This window comes from Lissotriton vulgaris, chromosome 11 (assembly GCF_964263255.1).
Source record: "Lissotriton vulgaris chromosome 11, aLisVul1.2, whole genome shotgun sequence".
In the NCBI taxonomy this organism is placed as follows: domain Eukaryota; kingdom Metazoa; phylum Chordata; class Amphibia; order Caudata; family Salamandridae; genus Lissotriton; species Lissotriton vulgaris.
Window position 1 is genome coordinate 602,123,729 of NC_141699.1, and position 22,531 is coordinate 602,146,259.

Genomic DNA, 22,531 nt, shown 5'->3' on the forward strand with positions numbered 1-22,531 from the left:
CCTGATGAAACATTTGAAATGAAACTCCGGACCCTTCGACATCCTACTCAACGTAGAAGACTGAAGAATCTCCCTTGTGGTCAAGGGGTGACCACCCTGTGCAAACAGGCACCATCCATCACCTCGATGTCTGCTTTGTTGCAGTTCCTGCCGGAACTCGAGCAACAGAGATCGACGAGATCAAGCTTGCCTGCCTTCTTACAGCCCGATCCACAGTCCCTGCAGAGCTGAGACCTGTGGAGGCGACCGGAAGCGTGGGGCACGCCATCTTGAAAAGACCACGAGACGCTGACCGTGCAGCCCACGAGTGACCCTCGAAGCTGTACACCGGGGTTTGAGAAGCCCCAACCCTGAGCCACTCTTGCACTGAAGCTCACCCCTCTACACTCGACGAGTGCTGCGTGGGGCCCTTCTGCTTTCTTTGGCTCAACGCGTTGGCCCGGTCACTTGCCAGCTGGCTTGTGGCCCCTGTGCCAATGAAAACCTAAAACCGACTTGCGAATCTGGTTGCTCCAGAACTGCACCAGCTCCTCTAAAAAGGAGCACCCGCTCTGACCCTCCTGGTCCGAGTCAGAAGCAATCTTCCAGTCCTGCGTGGATTGCTCTTGCCAAGTGTTGTTTGCTCCAATCTTGAAGCCGACTGCGCCGACGGTGAGAGCCTATGTGGGACAGATCGTGACCTGCTCCTGGACGTCGCAGATGCCCCAGAGCCCACGTGACAGCGGAGAGAAACTCCTCGACAACCACCTGATTGCGCCCAACATTGCCTGGTTACGTCCTGGTTCCACCCTGGTCACTGCTGAGTGACCCAGACTCTGTCCCCTCTGCTTTCAGGTACTTTACGACTCTGATCCACCCTTGGATCACACCAGACACTTCTCCTTCACATCGCCTGCAGCATCTTCAGCTTCAAGCACCAAGAACCTGCGTGACAAAACCCGACGCCACTTCGACCCTATGCACCCGCTTCCTGTGGGTGAGGTAACATTGCAACGCCGGTGTTCCCACACTGGTACACACCTCTAGGGTCTTTGTCTAAAGTCTGGTCCTTCTAGGTTCAGCGGAAGTATCCTTAAACTCTATTTGTGTAACTTTTACGCACCATTGAGATTGCATTGGTGCAAGCCGCGCTTTAAGCGCTGCACCCGAATCCCGCTGGCTTTTCCCAACTTCAGCATTGCTTGGCCCGACTGCTCCCAGTGATTCCCTAGGCCCTAGGCCTAACCACTGTTCGATTGGTATCTCTTATACCACTTTTTTAATATATGGTTTGAGTGGCCACCCGCCCTCATCCATAATTGTGCAACTTTGTATGTTATACTGTGCTTTTGATTTAACGCTTGTGCCGCTTTGCTCATAAAGAGTACTGGGGATTATTTTAGAAATAAATACATATATTTTTATAATATATACTTGTGTGGTGTCCTTTCCTTTGATATTACAGGACTGTGATTGGTAAAACAGCTCGCTTAACACGACCTCTTGAGTTAAGCCTTTAAGGCTGCTTAGTCTATGCTACCATTAAGATAGCTTGTCTAATAAGGTTGACTTGCAACCAGACACCATAAGGGTTGTTTGGACAAGGTGGTTCCAGAATTGGAAACATCATATATCAGGCCAACTTCTCACATTGGTGCGCAGCAGTGCGGATTTGAGCTTGCTGTTGTTTTACCATTGCAATCTTTTTATCAAATTGAAAGATCACATCAAGTACCTTAGGTACATATAAATCAAAAGCTTAGCATATTAAGTTCTACTGAACTTAGTAGTTGTAGATTAGAGGGATTAGCACACCCTGACTACAACTCACTAGCAAGGTACAGTAGGAAAACACTTAGTGTAGGTAAGTGCACCACTTGCACCTCACTAGCAGTCATGTCTGACGCAGGTGGAGCTTCAGGCTCTGTCCCTGTGACAGTTGACCCTACCAAGGCAACTTCCAGCTATGACAAACTTAGCCACAAAGACTTGAGTGCCTTGTGCATTGCAAGGGGGCTAAAAAGGGGCAGCCACCCCACCATTCCTATCCCAATAGCCATCCTGGAAATGGATGACTTAAATAAGGAGAGTGCAGCTCCCTTAGCTTTAGGAGATGGAGTGAACCACCCTCAGAATGAGATAACTCCAGAAGAGGAAGAAGAGGGGGAAGAAGGCTCAGAGGTAGATGATCCTGCTCAGAGTCAGAGGAGTAACCAGGTCCCAGTGGGGAGGCTTAGCCAAGCCAACTTGGACCTACATGGGAATGGAGAGGACCAGCACCTCCCCAGATCCTATAACATAGTTCCCACAGGCAATAGAAGGGTGAGATCTCCCTCAGTGGATTCTCACATTTCTAGTGTCTCCAGAAACTCTCAAAGGGGAATGACTTCCCCCCAGAGAAGAGAGCATAAGGCCAGGATGAAAGTTGTAGAACTCCAGATAGAGAGGGAAGAGTTAGCCCTGGCCCAAGCTAAACTTGCTTTAGCAAGGGAACAGAAAATGTGTGGCTTAGATGCCACTGGTGGCAGCAATAATCCTAGAGAGAAAGACAGGTCCTATAATACTATAAACCTGACAAAGATTGTGCCCCCTACACAGAAGGGGATGACATCCACAAGTGGATAACTGCTCTTGAGAGAGCCTGCATGGTACAGCAGGTTCCTGAGGAACAGTGGGCAGCAATCTTATGGTACTCCTTTTCAGAGAAAGGGGGAGATAAGCTCCTCACTGTCAGACATGAGGATGCTAAACACTACAAAGTCCTGAAGAGTGCTCTAATAGATGGGTTTGGCTTAACCACTGAACAATACAGGTTAAGGTTCAGAGACACCCAGAAGACACAGACTCAGGACTGGACTGATTTTGTAGATTGTGCTACTAAGGCTCTGGAGGGTTGGCTACATGGCAGGAAAGTGCATGACTTCACAGGATTGTATAATTTGATTATGAGGGAGCAGATCCTAAGTAATTGTCAGAACTAGCTCTTACACCAGCATCTGGTGGACTCAGATTTGACCTTTCCCCAAGAATTGGGAAAGAGGGCAGATAAATGGGTCAGAACCAGGATTAGGCCTAAGAATCAGGACAGTAACCAGAAGAAGGAGTCTACCAAGCCTCAAGAAAAGGTTGGGGATAAAAGTAAAGAAAAGACTTCCCCAGGGCCCCAAAACTCCAAGAATGGGGGTGGGTCCCAAGACACTTCATCAACTCAGAAGAAACCTTATTGTCATACCTGTAAACAGGTTGGGCATTACAAAACAGACAGCTGTTGTCCCAAGAATGGCAATAAAGAGACTATACCTCCAAAGCCAACTCCAACACCTCCTGTTACTGTCATCAGTAATCCCCCAGGAAGTGGGAGCACACCCAGGAATCTGGGTGGGTTTACTTTTGGAGCCCAGGTGGACCCTGGCCTATCCAGGCCCCCATCACCCAATGATCTTGTTTATGAGACTGGCATGGGGTTTGCCAACTTCTCTGATTGACCAAATACCTTGAGCAAATATAGACAAGAACCCATCATCAATGGTTTGAAAGTTGAAGCCTTTAGAGACACAGGGGCTAGCATCACCATGGTGGCTGACTGTATAGTCCCCTCTAAGCAACTTTTACCAGGTGCCACATACCAGGTAACAAACATTGATGGATTCCAAACAAATCATCCCATGGCAGTAGTAAGTCTCAGCTGGGGAGGTGTCACTGGCCCAAAGAGAGTGGCAGTGTCACCAAACTTACCTGTAGACTGTCTACTTGGTAATGATTTAGAAATCTCAGCCTGGGCTGAGCTTGAACAAGAAATCCATTCTAGAATGGTAAACTCCAATGGAAAGGTTAGTGGGGCTGTACTAGCTACAGCCCCAACCCAAGATGTCCTTCCTGAAAAGGTTGGTAGGGCTGAGCAACTCTCTGCCCCATCTTTAACAGAAGCTCTTCAAAACAGAATAGCAAAGCTGTTATGATAACAGCAGAAACCCAAACTGAGTCTCCTCCTGAAAAGGTTGGTGGGGCTGTGATGGCCACAGCCCAAACTCAAACAGATATATGTGTTGTGAAGCCTGAAATGATGGATCACTCCACCCAAACTGAGAGCATGGAGGAGGAGGATAAATCTTCCCCTCACCAGACATTAGGACAGGATCAGCCTCCTCAGGGAACTGATCTTACCCCTGATGAAGGAACTGCCCCAGAGGTTGTTAGGCATGGCCTGACAGAACCGCTGATGGCAGTGGACCCTTCTCAGGTGGGACCCAGTCTGGAGCAGGTAACCTGCCCCTCTCTACCTTGCCTTAGCCAGCCCAGGGCTGCAGAGGACAAGAAGGACAGTGAGACCCCCCAGGGCCCCTGTCAAATAAAGCACCCCCATCAACAGATTAGGGGCACCAAAACTAGTAGCCCTAGGGAGGTGAAAACTTTAAAAACTCCTGAGGGAGCCCCCTTAAAAATAGTTAGGGACCTCCCAAAGATGGATTCTGTTGGGCACAGCCAAGCCTGGGACCCAAAGGGCCCAAACCTGAACTGTCCCTCCAGCAAACCAAACAGAGGGACCCAGCCTCCAGCTTTAGGTAGCCAGAGGCTGGCCCTGAGAGCACAGTGCAACTCAGTTGAAGAGAGAAAGGCACACATGGTGGAAGATAATTGGAGGAAGATGAGCCCTAAATTAGTGGAGCCTCACTTCAATACTCCATATCCAAACCAGCCTTTAACTTTGCATAGACACACCCAAGGTAGTGATTCCCTATGGTGGAGACCCTCTAATACCCCAAGGGTGAGGGACTGCTTAGTGGACCATGTGACAGGGGGTACCCATGCTAGTGCAGGTACTTCCTTATATGGCCACTCAGGTAATATAGGCTTACCTGGCCAAGGATAGCCTTATCTCCTTTCGTTTGGGGGGGGGGGTTATGTAGGAAGGTGGCTACCTGACTATGGTTACCCCAGATTTTTTGCCTTGTGTTTAGCTGGTTTTTTACTTAGTTGGCCTGGTTCCCTGCTAATCAGGGCCCCAGGCTATCTGCTCTCTCTGTAAAATGGATTCCATGTACCCTAGGTGCATAACTAGGTTGGCTTGCGTCACCTTATCAGCCCCTGTACAGAGCACTATAGGTGCCCAGGGCATAGGTGCATCCAAGGCCTACCAGGGGCTGCAGCATATCTTTTGCCACCCCTGGCTGGCTATCTAAAATTGACACAACTGGCTGATCACTCAGCTGGGGCAAGGTGGTGTAATCACCCCTTGCTTAGATATAGTATGCTTATATCTAAACCTAACTGGACACATATATACCTATCAGTCACTCCTATGGCAGGCCTTAACAATCCTGGAGGCAGAGTGCTTGGTTTTATGTGAGATGGTGCTCTAGCATGAGCTGAGCCTGTCTGCAGCGGTCGGGAACAACTCCCTAAGCTGTTCCGGGATAATGCCAAACCATATACTATTAAGTGCCTTATAATCCTCGCGGTTATATAGCAACTTTGGTTTGGCTTTATCAAAACATGTCGTGTAAGGTGTCATACGATTTGGAATACTATCCCCTCAACAGTTCTGTCGACGGGGATAGCATTCCACCCCTCTAGAGAGAGAAGACATGTTACTTTACTGAAACGCGGTTGATTTTTAAAAGAGCCTCAGATCCACAAAATGGATGCTTCTGCCACAGACACAAGTCTGACCCCCCGCTGCTGACCGAAACTCCACAGAGGAGGCCTGGAAAAAGGGTTTCCTGTCACAGGGAGGTGTCACACCACCCCAGACAGGAGATAGTGGATTGTAGCAGGGAGGTTTGAAAGAAACCATTCACTGCCTGGGGAGCACAAGGCTGCCCCTTGCATAATCCGGCCAAACCGGTTCTGGGGCACACCAGCCCCTGTCCCAGCGCGGCCTGGATCAAAGGGAAGGGGTGTATCCACCCCCTTCCTGGGTCCCACCCATAGGAGGAGACCTAGCAGGTAATCCAGCCCCCTAGATTGGTATAAGAATGGGAGCAGTGCCAACACACTCAGATTATCCTGATGAAACATTTGGAACGAATCTCTGGACCCTTCGACATCCTACTCAACGTAGAAGACTGAAGAATCTCCCTGGTGGTCAAGGAGTGACCACCCTGTGCAAACAGGCACCATCCAGCACCTCGACGTCTGCTTTGTTGCAGTTCCCGCCAGAACTCGAGCGACAGAGATCGACGAGATCAAACTTGCCTGCCTTCTTACAGCCCGATCCACAGTCCCTGCAGAGCTGAGACCCGTGGAGGTGACCGGAAGCGTGGGGCACGCCATCTTGAAAAGACCACGAGACGCTGACCGCGCAGCCCACGAGTGACCCTTGAAGCTGTACACCGAGGTTTGAGAAGCCCCAACCCTGAGCCACTCTTGCACCGAAGCTCACCCCTCTACACTCGACGAGTGCTGCGTGGGGCCCTTCTGCTTTCTTTGGCTCAACGCGTTGGCTCGGTCACTTGCCAGCTGGCTTGTGGCCCCTGTGCCGACGAAAATCTAAAACCGACTTGCGATTCTGGTTGCTCCAGACCTGCACCAGCTCCTCTGAAAAGGAGCACCCACTCTGACCCTCCTGGTCAGAGTGAGAAGCAATCTTCCGGTCCTGCGTGGATTGTTCTTGCCAAGTGTTGTTTGCTCCAATCTTGAAGCCGATCACGCCGACGGTGAGAGCCTGCGTGGGACAGATCGTGACCTGCTCCTGGACGTCGCAGATGCCCCAGAGCCCACGTGACAGTGGAGAGAAGCTGTTCGACAACCACCTGATTGCGCCCGACATTGCCTGGTTCCGTCCTGGTTCCACCCTGGTCACTGCTAAGTGACCCAGACTCTGTCCCCTCTGCTTTCAGGTACGTTACGACTCTGATCCACCCTTGGATCACCCCGGACAGTTCTCCTTCACATCGCCTGCAGCATCTTCAGCTTCAAGCACCAAGAACCTGCGTGACAAAACCCAACGCCACTTCGACCCTATGCACCCGCTTCCTGTGGGTGAGGTAACATTGCAACGCCGGTGTTCCCACACTGGTACACACCTCTAGGGTCTGTGTGTAAAGTTTGGTCCTTCTAGGTTCAGCTGAAGTATCCTTAAACTCTATTTGTGTAACTTTTATGCACCATTGACATTGCATTGGTGCAAGCCGCGCTTTAAGCGCTGCACCCGAATCCTGCGGGCTTTTCCCGACTTCAGCATTGCTTGTCCTGACTGCTCCCAGCGATTCCCTAGGCCCTAGGCCTAACCACTGTTCGATTGGTATCTCTTATACCACTTTTTTAATATATGGTTTGAGTGGCCACCCGCCCTCATCCATAATTGTGCAACTTTGTATGTTATATTGTGCTTTTGATTTAACACTTGTGCCCCTTTGCTCATAAAGAGTACTGGGGATTATTTTAGAAATAAATACATATATTTTTATAATATATACTTGTGTGGTGTCCTTTCATTTGATATTACAGGACTGTGATTGGTAAAACAGCTCGCTTAACACGACCTCTTGAGTTAAGCCTTTAAGGCTGCTTAGTCTATTCTACCATTAAGATAGCTTGTCTAATAAGGTTGACTTACAACCAGACACCATAAGGGTTGTTTGGACTGATACAAGGTGGTTCCAGAATTGGAAACATCATATATCAGGCCAACTTCTCACAGTCCCCGCAAAGACATAAAGAGAACAAGATAGAGATTTATATAATTACATACTACTAAGGTGAGGTTAAGACAGATTTGGGTTACATGGTCATCAACAATGTGTGTGGGTGCAATATTTATATCAGGGAGATATTGTATTTTTTCTTGATACTTAGGATTGATATCTGAATTTGGGATACTGGCAACGAGGGAATACTGACTTGAAGAGCAATCAATAATAGACCAACGGTGTGATACACGTTTTTTGAGGTGAGACCGGTATTCGGTTTATCTGTGAACATCCGCTAAAGCTGAAATTTTGAGATGAGAAAGCATGTTGTGGAGCTTTAATATGGAGACATAATAAGGTTAATAGTCTAATTGGCATGATTCAAAGGGGGTTCATTTTGATTTGATATTTATTCAGTTAAGATAAAACAGAGGAGAGTGACTAGGATTGAGTTTGTAGTTGGTGAAGCCAATTGCAATAATGGTTCTTTAAGATAGACTGTTTACAGATGGTTGAATTGATTGGGTACTTGAACAGATGGTTATAGGAGTAACGTATTATAATGGTGTTAAAGGTGAATCTGTTTTTGAGTTAATATAATCTTGGGTCCAAAGTGCACATGGGTGTTGTACCAAGTTTTTTCTCTTATCTAACAAGTTCTTTTCTATTTACTAAAAGATCACAATGGGTGAACTATGACTATCACATCTAGTGTTCTTCTTGATTTCTGACTGGATCTTGGATTAAGGTCTAATTAATGTAATAATGAAACAATTTGTGTAGAACAACATTTGTAATGTTATTTGTTTTGGGTTGCAGCCCTGAGTAAGTCATGATGCATTAGGAATTGGATGACGAAACACTGCTGCACTTCTGAAGTTTACAGTATCACCTTGGATTTGCACCATAACTCATATTAAGAAGATTTGTGTTGAAATTGGAGAAATTCTTGACTTGTGATTACGGAATAGATTTATAACTAATGGACCTGAACAAGACTTGTAATTTGAACTGATAATTAAATACCTCGAAATCTACTTTGGGTCATTGAACCAATTATATGTGGATGACCTGCACTTTGACCACCGCTGTATTGTTATACTTGTTCACTTTGATATTTGATTTATTTCACTTTGCAGTGCTCAGGGTGGAAGTGTCATCCAGATTGGGATGTGTTGAGGATGTTGTATTCTTCAATGAAGGAGGCGAGCTGACTATTGATGGCTTTTTTGCTGACTTTTGCTGGAAACGGGAGTAGAGAGATGGGTCTGAAATGTTTTGCCAAGGGTTTCTTCAGGATAGATTGTTGATATTGGCGTGTTTCCAGTCGTTGGGGAAGGAGGTAGTCGCGAAGAAGTGGTTGTTGGTTGGGCAAAGCTCAGGGGCAATGATGTTGGCAGCTCTGTGGTAGATGTGATGGGGCAGGGGTCAGTGGAGGCCCCAGAGTAGATTGACTGAATTGTGTTCAGGGTGTCTTCGGTGGTGTGGGGGTCCAGCTGTCAAGTGTTGGCTGGGTGGTGTCAAAAGTGGCAGGTGTGGGTTACGCATGTTGGTTTTCGTCGAGGAAGTTGTCATAGATGGTTTTGATTTTGGGATGTCTGTGGTCTCACTGTTGCGTTGGGTGAACTCTTTGATGTTGTTGAAAAATTCCCTGCTGTTGTGTGAGTGGGTGAAGATTCTGTCTTGGATGCTTTTTTCCTTGTTTTTCTTTTGAGGTGGTGGTGGGCGGAGATGGCTGCTTTGAAGTTGTCATGGGCTACTGTTGTTTTGAAGTTTCTCCAGATCTTTTCAAGGCATCTGCAGGTTTGTCTGGATTTGCGGAGTTCAGTGGAGAACCAGCAAGCTCTCTTGGTGTGTGGTGGTTTTCTTCAGAGATCCATTTGTGCAGGGCATGGACTACGGTGTTTGGATCGTCGACTGTGGTGGTTGGAGTGGAGCTGCTGAGGGAGGCGGTGAGCTGGTCATCGGAGATCTTGATGCAGTTACTGCCTGGGAGCTGGTGAGAAGGTTTGGTGGTGATGGTTGTTTTGAAGGAGAAGTGGATGCAACAATGGTCTGTCCATGACAGTTTGGAGGTGTGGCTGTAGGTGATGGAGTTTCCCGCTGTGAAGATGGGGTTGAGGATGTGTCCTGCTGAGTGCTTGGGTTCTGGTATGATCTGTTTGAGTCTGATGTTGAGGAGGTTGTCCAGGAGGGAGGTGGAGTTGGGGTCTTGGAGGTGACCGAGGTGAAAGTTGAGGTCTCCCAGCAAGGTGTAGTCAGTGGAGGTGATGGCTTGTGGGGTGATAATGTCAGTGATGGAGTTAGTGAAAGGTGCGCGGGATCCTGGGGGTTCTGTAGATGAGAGTGCTCCGTAGGATGGTAGTTGGGTTGGTCTGTGTCTTGAAGTGTAGGTATTCCATCAGGTTTGAGGGCTCATCGGTGTGGGTACTCAGTCGGAGGTAGGATTTGTGGGCGACGGCGATGCCTCCTTCTGGGTGATCTTGTATTCTTCTTGGATGGCGATTGCGATGTCCGGTCCCGAGACGGCGTTCGTCCAGGTTTCTGTGAGGAAGGCAACGTCGGGGCTGGTGTTGTTGAGGAAGTCTCAGATTTCTGCGTTGTGTCTGTGGAGGGAGCAGATGTTGACAAGGATGCATTACAGAGTTTTGGGTCTGTGGTGTTGTGACAATAGGGTTGTGGTGGGACCTGGGTCTTGGCGATGGTGAAGGAGCGGCAGCAGTAGCGGCAGGTGATGGGTCCCTGGGTGTCAACTGGTGAAGAACGCTTGCAGTTGTTGTTTTGGCCTGTGTTGAGTGCGTGGAGGGCCGAGGAGCTGTAGCGCTAGGGGGTCGGAGATCCAGGGTGCCTGGTCCTGGTCGCAGTTGTGTCACAGTCAGGTCACGGACGGGTGCAGACCGGCTTGCCTTTGGCGCACCAGCGTCATGCCTGCTGCACTGCCACCATTACGTAGGGAGAGGGAGAGCAACTGGGAGGCGGGAGCAGAAACATGCAGGGGAGGTGCCGCGGGGGCAGCAGTGGCAGGGAGGAGGGAAAGGAAAATGGCAAAAGGGAAAAGGTGAAAAAGGCACAAGTAAAAAACAGGCAAAGTGAAAAAAAATGGTATAGACAAAAAGGTAGAGCAAAGAGGCAGAGTACAGAAAAAAAGAACAGCACAGAAAAATACAGAAAACTGCAGAAAGAGTGGCCCAGCAGAAGAGCAGTCTCTTCCACTCCATGGATGAGGCGCAGGCAGGAGCCTGTGGGCAAAGGAGGGCCTCGAACACCTACCTGAAGACCGGCGGTGCTGGGGGCAAAGGCACTAGGATGGAGCTGCGCAAGGGGAGAGCAGTATCCTGGCCAGGAGGTCAGAGGTCTTGCACGCCCTGTTGCGCAGCGGCCGACATTAAGTAGGGCCTGGGGGAGGGGGAGCTTGGTGGATGGTGGGAGAGGGAACATGCGGGGTGGGGGCGTTGAGGCAGCAGCGGTGGGGAGAAGGGGGAAAAAAACAGCAGAGGGAAAAAGTGAAAAAGGCACAAGTGAAAAACATGCAAAGTGAAAAAAAGGCAAAAGACAAAAAGTTAGAGCAGAAAAAAAAACAGCACAGAAAAATACAGAAAATGGATTACAAAGCGGCCCAGCAGAAGAGCAGGCTATTCGACTGGACCACCAGAGATGCAGCACAGGCAGGAGCCTGCGGATGGGGGAGGGCCTCGAATACCTACCTGAAAACCAGCAGCGCTGGGGCAGAGGCACCAGGACGGAGCTGAGCAAGGGGAGAGCAGTATCCTGACCAGGAGGTCAGAGGTGTTGCTCACAACGTCGCCCAGCCGCTGCCATTAAGTAGGGGTCGGGGAGGGAGAGCAGCTAAGAGACAGGAGCAGGAACACGCGGGGGAGGGCTCGCGGGGCAGCAGCGGCGGGGACGAGGGAAAGGAAAACGACAGAAGGCAAAAGGTGAAAAAGGTACAAGTGAAAAACAGGTAAAGTGAAAAAGGTACAAGTAAAAAACAGGTAAAGTGAAAAAAGGCAAAAGACAAAAAGATAGAGCAAAGAGGCAGAGCACAAAAAAAAGAACAGCACAGAAAAATACAGAAAACGGAAGACAAAGCGTCCCAGCAGAAGAGCAGGCTCTTCGACTGGACCACCAGGGATGAAGCGCAGGCAGGAGCCTGCGGGTGGGGGAGGACCTCAAATACCTACCTGAAGACCGGCAGTGCTGGGGGAAGAGGCACTAGGATGGAGCTGAGCGAGGGGAGAGCAGTATCCTGACGAGGAGATCAGAGGTCTTGCTTGCAACATCGTGTTGCGGCCGCCATTAAATTGGTAGAATGTAGTTGAGAACTTGAAAATTAAGTTCTCTTCACTAAAGGGGTTAAATTCATGACTTTTTAGGGTTTGTGCAATAGCAACGATTACATCCTCGACAACTATAACTACTTTTTTCCAGAGAATATACATGTATGCTTTGAATGGCTCATCTGCGTGTTATGGATTGTGGAGCTAACCATAACCGACACATTGATATTTCAGTTCTTTTTGGCAACCATAAGTTAAACTTTAACTGTTTTAAATGAATGTTATAGTTTTTTTTTTAAACATATGTTAAGGTGTTATAACCATACCTATCCAGAATTTATGAAGATACGTTTATGCAGAGAGGAAAAACAAGAGAGAGATGAGTGAGGGACTGTCTGTTGGATGCATAGGGGAACTTCCTGTTGGCGGTGGTTTGACAAAAGCCAACCAGCAGGGCCAGACTGGGGAACACAAAATAGCCATGGCTAAAAAAAATGCTTAAACCCCCCCCCCCCCCCCTCACCTTTGTCTCCTTGCGCACACTCTTTTTCCCTCCATCCCCCTTGTCTCCTCTCACTCTGATCTGGTTCCCTGTACCTTCTCTGTTACTCTCTCTCTTGAAGCGCCACACCCCGTGCATGCTGCAATTAACCTCAAAAGAGGGGGAAAGTGGCCCTTGCTTTCAAACCCGACCTCTTAGTGCTCCAGCCCACCGGTGAAATGCCCGCGGGAATAAAAGGCCTGTCCAGCCCTGCCAACCAGTGAACGCTAATAGCAGAAAAGTGATGGAAAAGCCTCAGATCAAGTGAGAACTCGTATTGTAGTTGCCTAGTCAGAGTCCATGGATCTAGTCGTCCTTAATGTCAATTTCCTTTGTCCCATTTTTCTGTTGTCACAGCACGTCACTTCCGCTTCTTCTCTTAATCCTCTTAATAGGAAAGTGTTCACAATAACCTTAATAAAAGTAGGTGAGCATAGAAAAGCAACAGGTATGAAATATTAGTACATTAGTGTTATCCACCGCAAACAGGGCTGCATCTCAGGTCACGAAGGAAGTTGTGCATGAACAAATATAATAATAAAGCCATGTTTCTGTGTAACGCTTCACTGAGAATCTCCCTTAAGGTTCTTCCCTACAAAAATCGATAATATTCTTAGTCACTTGTGCAAACGTAGGTGAAAGAATGGGTGGATTCAAAGCAGGAACAAAAAGGTTGCACTTATATTTCTGCAGGGGGTGCTCCAATTTCTGAGCACATGTATTACCCAAAGTGCATATCAACCCCCACTGAATTCTCTCACTCGCAGCACTCTACAAGTACCAGTAAAAGAATATGAACCATTATATTTGTTAACATTTTAAAATTATTGTGTTTCACTCTGTAAGAAATGTCTTCGGGCTTTATGATTTCCCATGAGTGTTGACTTACTCTATTCAGAATTTCACACAACGTTTCCATGTTACACCTGAACACTTGCACAAGTCACAGGCTTCTAGCCACACTCCTGGAAAATGTTTGCAGAATTCCTGTTTTTTAATGGGAACATACTGTAAGCAGTTATATAATGCATGAGAAAAGCTTAGGGAAATGTATTTCCCCACCGGGAAACCCCTTCCCTCTCGCCCAATCAATCTTGGGAGCCCCACCTTTCACATCCCGCCCCGGAACGCGACTTATTCCTGACCTCGACATGAGTAAATCTCACACCATTTCCAGGGTGGGAGAGGCATGTAAGTAGGTGGCTGCAAACTTTCAGGGCATTCCCACCCTAGAACGTCCACCCCCATCCCATAAGAGACTATTTAGTCACACAAACCTCCAATGCGAGTAAATAAATATATTTATAAGTGTAAAATAAACAGTTGGGAATTTTAAAATAGGGGTGTCTCTCACGTATTATGCTATTCGCTTGTGTAAATTAATCTTACAATGCAGATAGTTTTATGAACCAGGGGCTTTGCTTTCAACGCTGCTCGTGATGGCTTAGACTTTACTGGCGAGCCCTTCCACTATTCTTCAAGGCTTGTTTTTTGGGCTGTGTGCGTTCTAGATGCCGTTGCCGACTATAGATAGCAGAGCATAAGCTGCTTAGGAGAGAAACCTCTTACAAGTCACTTTCCACGAGCCCTAAGTCCAAAGATACTTAGCGAAAATCCTCACGAGGTATTTAATTCTAAATCGGTGACTACCCACTTGAGTGTGGCGAGCACCTGCCCAGTGCAGCAGACATCGAACGCAGAATCCATCACCCGGAGTAGGGACCAGACATCCTGGAGTCAGGCTCCAGACAATCGGCCCCAAAATGTGTGACATGGGGGGATTGGACAATTTGATCGCCAACACGGCGTATCTACAGGCCCGGAAGAGCAGCGAGGGGGACATCAAGGACATGATGAAGAGGCGCCGGAGTCTGTGCCTGCCCAGCACCACCTCCTGTGCAGGGCCCATGAGGAGCAAGGTGCAGGCGGACTACGTCAGCGTCTGCGAGCAGCAGCCCATCGGCAGGCGGATGTTCCGCGACTTTGTAGCCACCGTGCCTGAGTACCAGCTGGCCCAGGACTTCCTGGACGAGATGCAGAACTGGGAGCTCTCGGAGGATGTTGGGAAAGATAAACTCCTGCACGAGATGGCGGACAAGTTCCTGAAGGAGGACTCCAAGAGTTTTCTTCCCTTTCTGAGCAGGAGGTTGCTGGAGATGTCTCAGAAAGCGCCCGACGAGGAGCACGAAGACCTCCTGCAGCTCGCCAGGGATGAAGCTAAGAACTTCCTGATGGAAGCCCCCTTCCAGGACTTTCAGAACAGTCCCTTCTTCGACAGGTTCCTTCAGTGGAAAGCCTATGAGCAGCAGCCAATCACCGAAAAGTATTTCTACGAGTTCAGGGTGCTTGGCAAAGGAGGATTTGGAGAGGTAGGAAGTTGCCATTAAATATCCTATTTTCTTAGATATTTATCTGAGGTATTGTTATTACACGTTTACTTCGTGAAGCATAATGCTAGAAATCAAATTACGAAAATGTAATACATCCAAACCAGTTTACATTTCATTACATGGTGAGACTTACAATTCACATTTTGTGGCATTGTATGATCTGCAGCTCACATGTGGTAGGTTTATTTGAACTGATTCCAGTGTAATCTAATCACATTGCTTTTTAAAAAAATAATCTAAATGATGCAGTCTATACGTGAAAATCATTGGATAATGTCCCCTCTGCCCTTTTTTTTTTAAAGTGCGTTGAAATACAGCTTCCCCTGTAGGATTACATCTTAATTCTTTTTCACAAAGCCCATACCTTAAGTCCTACTCGCTTGACAGACTCAATTCAAGATAGACTCACGCGAAGGCTGTCTCAAAGGGTATGGGAGCCTGGTCTGGAAAACACTGGTTCACTTGACACAAGTACGAATAAATAGTATACTTTTCAGAAATGCCAAAAAGGTGTCCTTTTAAGATAAGCATTGGATATCCCATGGGTTTGGTTGGGGCCACCACGTCCTCTCAGGGGTCCACCTGCCCAAATATACCAGCAGCATTCAGTATGTTTTATTGGGCCCAGACATGTACCCCCACAAGGCACAGGACAAAACACCACGTACATCATTTATGCCGCCATATTTAGTCCAGATTGCAACCTAATTTATATAGTTTCCAAATCAACTGCAAAGTGATACAGTTTGTCACAGTTTTTAAAAAAAACGTAAATTTGATGTTCAGAGTCTTTAACAGATTTCCTTTTTGAAGTTGTGGGCAAAATGGGTGTAGCACATACGCAAAGTAAGCAAGAGTGGGTGTGATGTCTATAATATGTGCATTGAACCTCTCTCTTTACACATTAACATGACAGGTGTGTGCCATTCAAGTCAAAGACACCGGTAAGATGTATGCCTGCAAGAAGCTGGACAAAAAGAGGCTGAAGAAGAAAAATGGGGAGAAAATGGCCCTGCTGGAGAAGGAGATCCTGGAGAAGGTTAACAGCCCATTCATCGTCAAGCTGGCTTACGCCTACGAGTCTAAAAGGCACCTGTGTCTAGTGATGAGCCTTATGAATGGGGGCGACCTCAAATTTCACATCTACAACATTGGAGAGAGAGGGCTGGCCATGAATAGGGTGGTGTTCTATACGGCGCAGGTCACCTGCGGCATGCAGCACCTCCACTCCATGAACATTCTGTACAGAGACATGAAGCCAGAGAACGTTCTCCTCGATGACAACGGCAACTGTAGACTGTCTGATCTGGGCTTGGCAATTAAAGTGAAAGACAACAAGCCAATCAACCAGAGGGTGAGTAGATGTTCTTCCATGATGGGGCTGGGAGGGTGTGGGAGTGACTCAGCGTGGAGGGATTGCCAGATCTATTTTTTCGAATGCATTTTGAGCCCAAGTCCTAATTCCGTGGGATTTGCTCCTCGCTAAAGACCTTACGCCCTTATTTCATTTCGATTGACAGGCAGTAAGCGGATTTTCTTAATTAACTGTTTGGCTGCTACGTAACACACTTAGGGGGCTAATTGCTAAAGGGTTTAGAAAAACATTAAAATGCGTGGGGATTTTATTGAACATCTACAATTTAAAACATATATCTGGTTAAAAAAACATACAGCAAGAAAACTGTACTGCACTATTTTTCCATTTCACAGTGTAGTGTGATTACAACGCTTCCTCTTTTTTTCAAGAAGAAGTGGCCCATTTGATAAATTTGAGTGCCATTCCTCTGGTGGTGTTGGTGGCTTCCTGTTCACTGTACCCTTGTGAATCATCTTTTGCCGTGGGTCAGTAGGGTCTCACCATTCATGGGTGCTTTCTGCATTGGTCAATAACAAGAAAGCAAGTATAATTATTGTTATTTAGCTTTCAGCATTTTTTTTTAATAAACTATAATTACCCTCTTTTCCTGTAGACAGTGGGGAAAAATACCCTTCTGATGTATAGGAAAGGCCCAAAAAACATTATTGTTCAAAAACGAATCAGCTCCTTAATTTTCTAGGATGGCTCTTTCAGGCTATCTTTTTTTTTTAGCGAAATTATACATTATGTTATTTTTTCCTATTAATGTTGGCACCTGGAAAAATAAATATATATTTCAAAAAATTAGATGTAAAAACATTTTATACGCCTTTTTTTATTTCAAATCTTATTTTTATTGAGGATACAAAGAATACAAATCATACAAAAATACAAATAATGCAAAAATACAAAAATACACAAAATATAAAGAAAGACAGCAACAAGTACACAATAAAGATCAAATACTGGTTCACAGTAAGTACAAAAGCAAATTGAGGCATATGGATGGCATAACGTATATTGGGAGACAGGAGATAATGTGTGGTTGGACACATGTCAAGCTGAAGGCAGATGATGTTATGTCTAGCAAACATTAATACTTGAGTAATTAAAAGGTGTGTGCAGTGGACTCTATATGTATTCTTGATAAATGGAAGTATTCGTCTCACCATCCATATATAAAGTATTGGAACCGTGCATTAAGAAAAGGAGGGAGGGAAGGTGTGAGGGGGTGTGTCAGGCAGCAACAACATGGCATTAAGCATTGTGTAAAGAGTAAGAGGGCTGCGAGCTTGCATAACAGGCACAGATGTACAGTATGTTGTCAGTATGTTGTTACAGGCGTAAAGCGAGGCAAATTGTCTAAGGCGGATCGTTACATAGTTCCAACGAATCGAGTAAACTCCACAATTTGGTATGGGGTTTTTGCCAATGGGATAAATGGAGGGCGTCATTGTCAGCTCCCCTCAGAGACGCCAACCATTCCTGCCAGATTTTGAAAGATACATCTGAAGTATTGTTCCATTTGCTGAGTACTACCTTGCATGCAAGTGTCATCATCAGGTCCAGTAGGTGTCTGTCATGGTCTCTTGCTATGTTCGGATTAATCGCCCCTAGCAGGACATACACAAATTCCCTGGGTGGTTTATAGTGGAAGGTATGGTGGATATGATTATAGATCTTATCCCAGAACTTTTGCAACATTGGGCAATAAAAGAGCATGTGCGCAAGGTTGCCCACCTCTGACTTGCAGTTCCAACAGAGCAGGTTCTCTATGAGTTTGAGTTTGAAGAGTTTTTCCGGAGTCCAATACGACCTATTTATCAACATAAATTTAGTCTGCGACAATATCGGTGATATTTTACTGCCGAAAGGTGTGAGGTGGATTTTATCCCAGTCAAAAGTCACCTTGGAAGAATTAGGTTCATTTTCCCAGTCTCGTTCACATTTTCTATGTGTTTTCTGAGGCATAGGAGACAGAATCTTATACATTCTAGAAACCATATGGCCCAGTGAAATGAGTTGTGTTAGCTTATGGCAGATTGTAGGATTCCTTGGTTGAATGGCTCTGGCAGATATGAGTGCTTTGAGGCGTAGGAATTTGTAAAAGTCGAGTGGTTGGAGATTGATCGATTTTGTAAGGTGGCAGAGGTTAGGGGCGTGGATCCCTCAAAAACATCTTGCAATAAGTTCACTCCTTTCTTGAACCAATCTTCCCAGAAGAGGACTCGGCCTTCATCTTTTATCGCCGGGTTAAGCCAAAACGATGTAAGATTGGATTTGGAGAAATTTATTTTTGCCTTACAGTGTCTCTATAGGTTGAGGAGAGCCCTTTTAGTATTAAGAAATACATACTTAGAATGGGGAAAGGCTGTGGCGTCCATAGTCATTATAGCGGGCAGCGATAGGTTATTAATGATTGATTTTTTCAACTTGGATCCATACAGGAGTGTATTCCTGAGAGCTGTGCTCCCTGCTTGCATAAATAGGCCGTCTGATAGCATCTGAAGTTTGGTAAGCCTACACCTCCTTAACCTTCGGCAGCTGGAGTTTACGTAAGGATATTCTTGTTTTTTTATTTTGCCATAGAAATACATTAAAAGTCTTGTGTATTTTAGAGAGGAAGTCCTCTGACAATAGCATGGGTAGCATACTTATTAAATAATTTATGAGTGGCGTGATCATTATCTTTAAAGTTTCTACTCTGCCCAACCAGAATAGGAATTTCGGGGACCACCCGTCTAACAGTGAGGAGATCTTCTTATATAAGGCAAGTTCATTGGTTTTAGGAGTACTGATTAAATCTTTCTCGAATTCAATGACAAGATAGTTAAAGCTCTTTGATTGCCAGTACAGTCCAGAGTCGCCCAGAATGTTTTTTCCACCCAAGGTGTTAAGCAGTTTTACCTCCGTCTTGTCTTTACTAAGCTTATATCCTGAGACTTCTGCGAACTCTGTAATAGAAGACATTAGGGCCGGATCGCTATCTCTGCATTTTCGGAGACCACTAAGACGTCATCAGCGTAAGCCGAACTTTTGACTGTGACATCACCAAAATCTATACCTTTAATTAGATCATTGTTTCTTAAAGATTACAAGAAGGGTTCGATCGCCAGAAGAAATAGCGATGGGAAGAGGGGACAGCCTTGCCTTGTGCCTTGTTTCAGCTCAAAGGAGTCTGAGAGGCAGCCTCCCGCTCTTACTCTTGCCGATGGTTTAGCATATAAGGCCATCACCATACGGATGAAGCCTGTTCCTAAGTCAAATTTATGTAGGGTGGCTTCTAGATAGGCCCAGTCAACCTTATCAAAGGCCTTCTCGGCATCTAGGGTCACGGCCACCGTGGGGGAGTTAGTCAGTTTTGCTTTTTCTAGGATATGTGCAAGGGTTCGCGTGTTGTCGCTGGACAATCTGTTTTTGAGGAACCCCACCTGTGATGGATGGATCAGTTGGGGCAACACTTTTTGGATTCTTTTGGCCAAGATCATTGCGTAGATCTTACAGTCGAGATTAATCAGGCTTATTGGCCTGTAGTTTTTCGGGGACGTGGGGTCTTTCCCATCCTTTGGTAGAACGGCTATAATGGCCTCTGCCGGGGTTCCGTGGATCTGTCCACTTGAGGCGAACTGCTCATACAAATCTTGTAGTGGATCCGTCAGAGCATTTGAGAAATTTTTGTAGAACATCGCACTAAATCCGTCAGGACCCGGAGCTTTCCCCGTTTTGAGGGATTTAATGGCCTGGCTGATGTCTTCCCTGGATATAGGGCGGTTTAATTCGTCTTGGTCGTTCAACGGTTAAGTGGGAAGTTTACATTTATCTAGGTATTTCCCCAACTTAGATCCATCAATCAAAAACGAATCAGCTCCTTAAATTTCTAGGATGGCTCTTTAAGGCTACCTTTTTTTTAGCGAAAATATACATTATGTTATTTTTTCCTATTAATGTTGGCACCTGGAAAAATAAATATATATTAAAAAAAATTAGATGTGAAAACATTTTATACGCCTTTTTAACCAATGGGAACGAGAAATGTACTGAACACAGATCTGGTCCTTCCATGAAGTGTTTCTGTTCTTGCTAAGTCAGAAGCACAAAGGGCAAATGTTTGGTAATTGTTGGTGGAATTTTTGCATTCCCAATCCTATTTTCTTCCATTTTCTTCTTTAACTAATTAATTTGAAGGTTGACCAAAGCAATATGATGCTGTTGTAGTCGACATGTGACTTGTTAATGCTCGCTTTGCAATGTTGCGCACCATATTTACGGCCAGATGTACTAAAGTATTTTTCGGTAGCAAACTCTTTGTTTCATGAAATCGCTGGGTTTTACACAGCAAAATTAAATTGCAGTATTTACTAAACCCCTTCTGCAATTCAGAAAGTCCTTTCCTTATTGAAAAAGGGATTTTGGGAGTCATTCTCATTTGCAATTGGGAAAGGGCCGAAAAAGGGTGTCTCTACAGTTCTGAATTACAATGATATGTTTCAATGGTTGTGGGAAATGGTTTTCAAAGTGGAGGTTGTACTTATAGACTGATTCCCCTCTGCGAATCATATCGGACGGCCTTGGGGCGAGCAGCAGTGGTCAAGAGAACCACTGCTTGTTCTCTGAGATGTCTTTCCAAATGGGAGATATTTTTTGTAAGGCAGCACCAAATGATAACGGGATTCTTTTAAAAAAAAGTTTCTCATCTAGGAATGCAAATCCATGGATAATGGCAGGGACGGACTGGGAACCAAAACCAGCCCTGGCAAAGTGCTCAGCCGGCCCCTGGGGGGTTGGGGGTGCGACCGAGCTCTTTGTCAGGGACGGGTTTCGGCCGATTTTGTTACATGGCCGAATTTGCAGCTCTGCTGCCAAAACTGCCCTGTAACAAAAACAGCCACAGGGGCCCAAAACCGGCCCCCACCCTTGCAGCCCACCGGGGGATTGCCTGGTGCCCGCAACAGCCAGTCCGGCCCTGGATAATGGTCTGCTGTTCCTTGCAGGCCACCATCCCTGTGTTTGTCTCCAATCACAGGGAGGTGCAAATAACAACCTACATAATGAATGTTCAATCAGTCACATTGTCCTGCAACCCATGTAAATGGACTGGAGATGTTGTAACCAGGGCCGGACTGGGAACCAAAACTGGCCCTGGCAAAGAGCTCAGCCGGCCCCTTGGGAGCGGCCGAGCTGTTTGCCAGGGCCAGTTTTGGACGATTTTGTTACAGTGGCCGATTTTGCAGCTATGCTGCGAAAACGGCCCTGTAGCAGAAACTGCCTCCAGGGGCCCAAAATCGGCGGCCAACCAGGGAAACGCCTGGTGCCCGCTACGGCCAGTCCGGCCCTGTGTGTAACTCTACCCATAAGAACATAGGTCCATCACGAAGCCAGAGTCAGGTCACAAGTAGCAATTTGCTACCACTATTGACTCCGGTTGCGTTGTACATCCCACACTTGGTTTGAAGAAACATTTGTGTTCATCCAAAGTAGGCATTGATCTGTGTCAGCTTTTCTACAGTTTTACATGCAGCATAATGTGTGTTGTTTGAGTTAAGTTAGTATAGCTGTTCCTTCTGAGATATTGTAGCTACTTACAAAAGATGCTGCATACATATAAGTGTATTGTTTGAAACACATCTCAGGGTAAAAAAATTGGTAAGCAACCTATAGGCCCGATTACAACTTTTGGCAGAGCTGGGGCGGGCGTCCCAGCATGCCCCTTCACCACCAAAAGTTGCTACAGCCGTGAGATTACAAGTAATTTTGTGGTCTGGAGGGCTGGCGGAGTAGCGGTTCTCACAGCAGTGCTCTTTCAAAGGCTGCAGTGCCTTTGAAAAAGGTACCGCAATAGGAATGCCACATAGGTTCCTGCACGGTATGGACTGCAAAGTCCATTCCGTGCAGGAAATGGGGTGCATGCACACCTGCATGCATCCTCAGGCTGAGGGGGCACCAGGGGCCAGCTTTTTTATCGAGGAAAGACCCCCTGAAAACGCTGGCAGTCGAGGAACTAGTAATATGCATGGTGATGGCGCAGCGGCACCACCTGCATCTTACAATGGCACTGACCGCTGCGCCACTACCAGGAAAAAGTGGTTCCCTGGCAGAGCTAGCTGTCTAATCACCGACCACCCAATTCATAATTGGATGATCAGACCGCTGGTGGGGTGATGGTTGGACCACCCCCGCCATGCTACCATGGGTCTGGCAGTCGTTAGACCAACAGACTCGTAATTAGGCCCTTAGTGTTTAATGCACATGCTGGTGAGATTAGTGTGCAATCCCTTGTCACAGCTCTGAATCATCAAAAAAAGATTAAAAGGTTAATGAGCCTGCTAAAGAGCATCTGTGTAATTCAGATGTCACAG

General features: G+C 46.5%; 1 protein-coding gene across 1 annotated transcript in view; it reads left to right on the forward strand.

The window, feature by feature from the left end:
- The first annotated feature begins 14,104 nt into the window (after positions 1 to 14,104).
- The window catches only part of GRK7 (G protein-coupled receptor kinase 7), a 230,002-nt gene continuing 221,575 nt past the window's right edge, over positions 14,105 to 22,531 (forward strand). The window contains exons 1-2 of the mRNA XM_086944811.1: positions 14,105 to 14,797; positions 15,735 to 16,172. Coding sequence (XP_086800937.1) covers positions 14,192 to 14,797; positions 15,735 to 16,172 — 1,044 coding nt within the window. The 5' untranslated portion in view covers positions 14,105 to 14,191. The remainder of the gene's footprint in view (positions 14,798 to 15,734; positions 16,173 to 22,531) is intronic.